The 5368-nt window shown below is 37.8% G+C and overlaps 1 protein-coding gene across 1 annotated transcript; it reads left to right on the forward strand.

The window, feature by feature from the left end:
* The first annotated feature begins 241 nt into the window (after positions 1-241).
* LSM5 (LSM5 homolog, U6 small nuclear RNA associated (S. cerevisiae)) lies at positions 242-3165 on the forward strand. The gene is made up of 4 exons (XM_009704234.1): positions 242-329; positions 567-594; positions 1249-1321; positions 3133-3165. The coding sequence occupies exons 1-4, from the start codon at positions 275-277 to the stop codon at positions 3163-3165; spliced, it is 189 nt and encodes a 62-aa protein (XP_009702536.1). The 5' UTR covers positions 242-274.
* Positions 3166-5368: the final 2203 nt, after the last annotated feature.

Raw genomic sequence — 5368 nt, forward strand, 5'->3', positions numbered from 1 at the left:
TTCCAGCCCATTGCCTCAGGAACTTGGTGCTGGAATAGTAGCAGCAAAGCGTGCCAGGAAACTTTATTTTTAAAATATATTTTTTGTGTCCTTTTTTTTTGGTGTGTGTGTATTTTACCAGCATCCGTGATAATAGCTTTTTTGCTATCCCAGTGTCAGGCTTTTTGTTTGAAAAATGTATGATCTATAAAACAATTTCTTGTACTTCTTAATTTTCTTGGTTTTATTTGCAGAACTTGTGGATAAATGCATAGGTTCACGCATTCATATTGTGATGAAGAGCGATAAAGAAATTGTTGGAACGCTTCTAGGATTTGATGACTTTGTCAGTATCCTTTGATGGAAATGTTCAAGGGCGTCCGCTTTATGCTTCAGCTCAATTCATTTGTTGCTTTTGAGAGGTTTGAGTTCGCTGGGTAGAATGAACCTTTTTGTATGGATCAATTGTACTGTTCTGATATTTTTATTTTACAGGTAAAATCACAGTGCAGTATAAAACAAAAATAACTTTGAATAGTTTGATTTTAAAATTCTGGGCCTTATTTTCCTTGAAATTGGATTTTCAGATATGGTGTTAGAAGACGTTACAGAATTGTAAGTATTATCTCTATGTCTTGTTGCTATTTAATGTTTGGTTTCCTGAAGAAAATATTGTGTAAGATTTATAAGCAGAGTATTTTTATATTTTTGGAATACTTGCCAGCTGAATAGTTTATACCTTGGACTTAAACTATAGAGGCTGATCTATTCAGGACAGCCATATTATAGAGCAGCTGTTGCATTATTTATACTTGTAATCAGGTTCCTCATTTGTAGCTTTAATTTTGCATGAGTTGTGTTGTACTTTCCAGTAGTTTGCTTGCTGTTACATTTCCTTAAGGTCTAGGCAAAGATTTAAAAAGTTAGCGGACTTAAGGATAAATATTTATTACTTTGTCATGCCACATTGCTGTTTGAAACCTCTTTTGAGTATCGGTGGTATTCAAGAAATTGCCAAGATTTAGAGGGTGAATCTGTATCTCTATGTACTGAGCAGAAAAGTACAATGGATCTTTTTAGTTGCCAGGTACCTTTCTTTACCTAGGTGGTCAGTTTTTCAAGATTATGCTGCAGTGTGGATAATTTATTGGTTAATTCCAACAGCTGTTATCTTAATGCAGAGTTTTATGTCAATTCTGTAATCAAAACTGGAATCATTGTCCCTGATTATGTGGTTTGTTTTTTTTTTTTTCCCTAATGCTACTTTAGTGAGATTACACCTGAGGGCAGACGAATCACAAAGCTAGACCAGATTTTGCTAAACGGAAATAACATAACAATGGTAAGTCATCATTGGTAAAAGGCTGCATGCATTTATTTTCTGTACCTGTAAATCGATCAGTAATTGAGTTCAACTACTTTAAGCTGAGCTTTCCAGACAGATCCATTACATAAGGTACTTTCGAGTAGCTCCCAGGGCGTATGTGTGTATGAATGATGCTGGAAAAGTGATCTTATTGCCTTACTTGGTACCTGTTACAGTTTGAGGGGAAAAAAACCAACCGAACAAAAAGAGCATGGCCGTAATTTTATTTTGGTGAATGTTTTTCTGGTCTTCAGGTGTGCAAGGGAATGACTGGCTTTGTTACCCTCTCTGCAGGCTGGTTCATACAGTGGCTTGTAACTCATGAGTGCTTGCCTGCCCAAGTGTGTAGGTGGAATACATCTATATTTCATCCCTTGTTGTACATATGTATGTGTTTGCAGCAGTTTCGGTGTTTACAAGCTCGTTGAGTCATTTGGTGATTATGATGCCATATAAAGCGCAGAGAGCTGTATCTTTACGTGCTCTGAAAAAAAAAAATAACCTGGAGGTCTGCTGGATTATAGCAAATCAGAAGCAGTATGATTTTTAGTTTATCGTGTGCTGATGTATGTAGATCAGTACTGAAACAGTAATTAAATATTGTGATTATGCATCCCTAAGCTGAATTCTGCAACTTCCTAAATACCACAAAAGCAGACCCACAGTAGTCTTCTGCTTGTCTGCATAGATGGCTGCAAAGTCTGGACTTCCTACATAAGGGCCATCCTGATTTTGTGGGGAGAGAAGAGAAAGACTGACTTAGACTCAAGTCAGCATTTTGTGAACGAGGAATAATCTCTGTTTTGCTGTCTTACCTACCTTGCCCCTCCTAACTGTATATCTGAGCAAGTGCCATCTTGACCTAATTTCTAAGCCTTTTTCTGCTTTGGTTATTGTTCTGCATCTTTAAAGGATAGTGCATGTTGTAACTTCTTGTATGGGGTAAAATTACTACCATCCAGTTAAGCTGGTGGTGTACTGCCCTTCAGGCAGAAGCTGGTGATTCTTAAGAGTGCAAATTTTCAGCAAGACATAGATATGTTTCTGTATTAGATCTTGTGTCTCTTTTGGGGACACATCTTCCCATGTCAGGAAGACTATGCTTTAGACTTTTTCTTACTTTGGCCTCAAAAGCAGCGAAGCTCTTTGTCTTTAGAAGTGCTCAGCTAATTATCAAGAATGTATCAGTAAAAGGAATGATTATCCTCTTCTTTTTTCCCTTATTCATGTTTTTCCTTTTGTATTTCTTTTTCTTTTGTTCAGTTCTTTACTTTCTTAATAGGAAAATGCTATGCTGACTTACTCCCTGCTGCCTGTGGAAGGGTTCAGGCTCTTTATTAGTTTCTGTGCTCTGCTTAGCAATAGAAGTTGGAAAGAGGAAACCAACTTCTCAGTATAGCGACAGTCTGGGGAAGAATCAGCAATTGGAGAAATTCTTCATGAAAGGAACCATGTTCTTTGTCCTTTTAAAAATGAGCTGTAGTGTTTCTAGACAGAATCATCTCCTTGAAGTGAATAACAAAGACCAAAACAAAAATGTGTGTTATTTCGGAACTCCTTTGTGTTTTGTTAAAAACATTCTTCATATTTTGAGATTCTTTTTGGCATGTGCTTCTCTGGCAATAACTGTCATCTTCTGTTGGGAGAAGATGATAATATTGAATCTAAAAAACCACTTTTGTGGTCTACCATGAAGTCTCCATCTGCTAAAATCTTGTGAAGCAAGAACTGGGTTTGTAAAACTCAAATCTATGGCACTAACACAAAATTGTCTTATTCTTTTATAGCTGGTTCCTGGAGGAGAAGGACCTGAAGTATAAATTGATACAGTTCTCGTCTATGAAGATGTGTTGTGTATATATATAATCTAAATAGAGCTTTTTGGGGTATGGGTGTGGGTGGGTTTTGGTGTGGGTTCTTTGTTTGGTTTGTTTACATGCTTTTGCAGTTGACATTTGATAAAAGACAAGGATTTCCCCTTCAGGAAAGGTGCATTGCTAGTGATAATGCTGACTTTGTAAGATGAAATTGTGATTTTTCTTGTAAAGACGCCCTAATCTGTTCTGAATAAAAGGCTTTCTTTTTGTTAGTTACTGTGTTCTGTTATGTAAGTGCATGAGTTAGATAGTTTTATAACTGGTTGATGGAATGTAAAAACAATAGTTATGTTTCAGTCCCTGTCAGTCTTCAGTTTTTCTACATCTGTTGCATTTGTTTATGGCCCAAGCCTATATGAAACGCAAGTTGTGAGCCAAGATATTGCTATTCTTTGGCAGTGCTAAGTAGTACTAAGTGGAGTACTAAGCTGGATCATTTGTTTAAACACTGCTTCAGGCTGTCACTAGAAACCATGTAGTAGAGTGCTGTAGAATTCTAGAAGCTCTTCAAAGTGGATGCATTTGTTTGATGCTCAGCAGCCTTTGGTTCTCTTGGCGTTGGGGTTCAGCTCTCTTGAACTTCTTTTGCTTGGTAGATTCACTTTCTTATAGTAAAGGCACTGTAATGGTATTTCACAAGCGAGGACAGACAGACCAGACCTAGTTCATGTTCAGGAGGTTAAAAAAACCCAAACACACCATCCCCTGGCGCCGAAAAAAACCACTCACCCCCAAAAAAAGACCCCCAAGCAAGGCTGGTGTTAAAAGTTCTCATTCATGCCAGTGGTGACTCCGCTGTCACCACCAAGTGGTGCTGTGTATACTTAATTAAACTGGGAGCTCCCCGTGCCTGCGTGCATAGTTCGGAGTAGTCATTTTAGGGTAAATGCTCTTTTGGCTGCATCTGTTCTCCTGTGATACAAAAATTTAATGGATGTTGGGAGCAGCTACTGTAGGAGAATTTCTATAAAGTAATGAAGTGCTGGTTTTATTTTGTCATGATGGACAAAAAAATAACTGATTCTAAATCATGTCCACTGCATCTTATGCTTCCATAGTAGGCTACTCAACTGATTTCTACGTGTAAATGTCTTTGGAGAGGAATCACAGGTGACTATAGACAAGCAGAGTACAGTATGGGCTCAGAGGCGGCGTGCTTTGCCTTCCCATCACCAGAAGAAGAAAGAAGAGTTGAACAAGGGGGCTCAGGAGCAAGAGGCTGCAAGGGAGTTGCTGTACTAGATCCTTTTGCTTTGCTTTATCTGACAGAAAAGCTGCTTTCTGCTAGCTGCATCTTAGCTCAAAATGCAGTGAGAACTTCTTGCTTTAGCCTATTAAAGGGAAAAGAGGGTCCCTCCTGTCTCCCAGGGAGTGTGCTACTTTTGACTCACTTGTTCTGAATATGTGATCTACAGTTACAATGTTTAGGTTGCATGGTGACAATCTATATTGTTGGTTCCCTGAATGCTTTTAAATTTCTGTCACCATTTCCTTCTCCAGCTTTTTTCAATACATCAATTAAAAAAAAAAAAAATTTTCTGTTGAACTCACACATGATTAGAACATCATCTGTCAGCTTTGGCCCCAAACACTTTTTTTCCTAGAATTAAGTTGGGTCTTTTCATCAGAACACAAAAGATTTCTAGCCACAACTGTTGTGTTGGGTCTTTTTTTAATAAGATTTTATACAGGTTCCAGTGCGTGCACTTAATTTCTACTTCACTTGGTATTTTGAAAACAGTCTTAAACTGAAGAGAGCTTTCATGCATGGGAGGGAAAAAGAGCTTTGATAGTCTCTAGTAGTCTTTGATAGTCTTTAAATTATACAAGTAATTTAAATCTTTGAACAAATGTATTTACTTATTAATTTTTGTGAGTAGCTATGAAAATCTTATTTATCAGTTGCCCCTTTTTAAATTAAAATAAAAATTAATGTTAAGTAAGAAATATATTCCAGCAATTAAGAAATAAGTATATTCCCGTACCTAAACGGGGCCTACAAGAAAGCTGGGGAGGGACTTTTTACCAAGGCCTGTAGTCACAAGACAAGGGGCAATGGCTTTAAACTGGAAGAGGGAAGATTGAGATGAGAGATCAGGAAGTTCTTCACTGGGTGGGTGGTGAGGCAGTGGCAGAGGTTGCCCAG

This window comes from Cariama cristata, unplaced genomic scaffold, assembly GCF_000690535.1.
Source record: "Cariama cristata isolate BGI_N322 unplaced genomic scaffold, ASM69053v1 scaffold4477, whole genome shotgun sequence".
Lineage (NCBI taxonomy): Eukaryota > Metazoa > Chordata > Aves > Cariamiformes > Cariamidae > Cariama > Cariama cristata.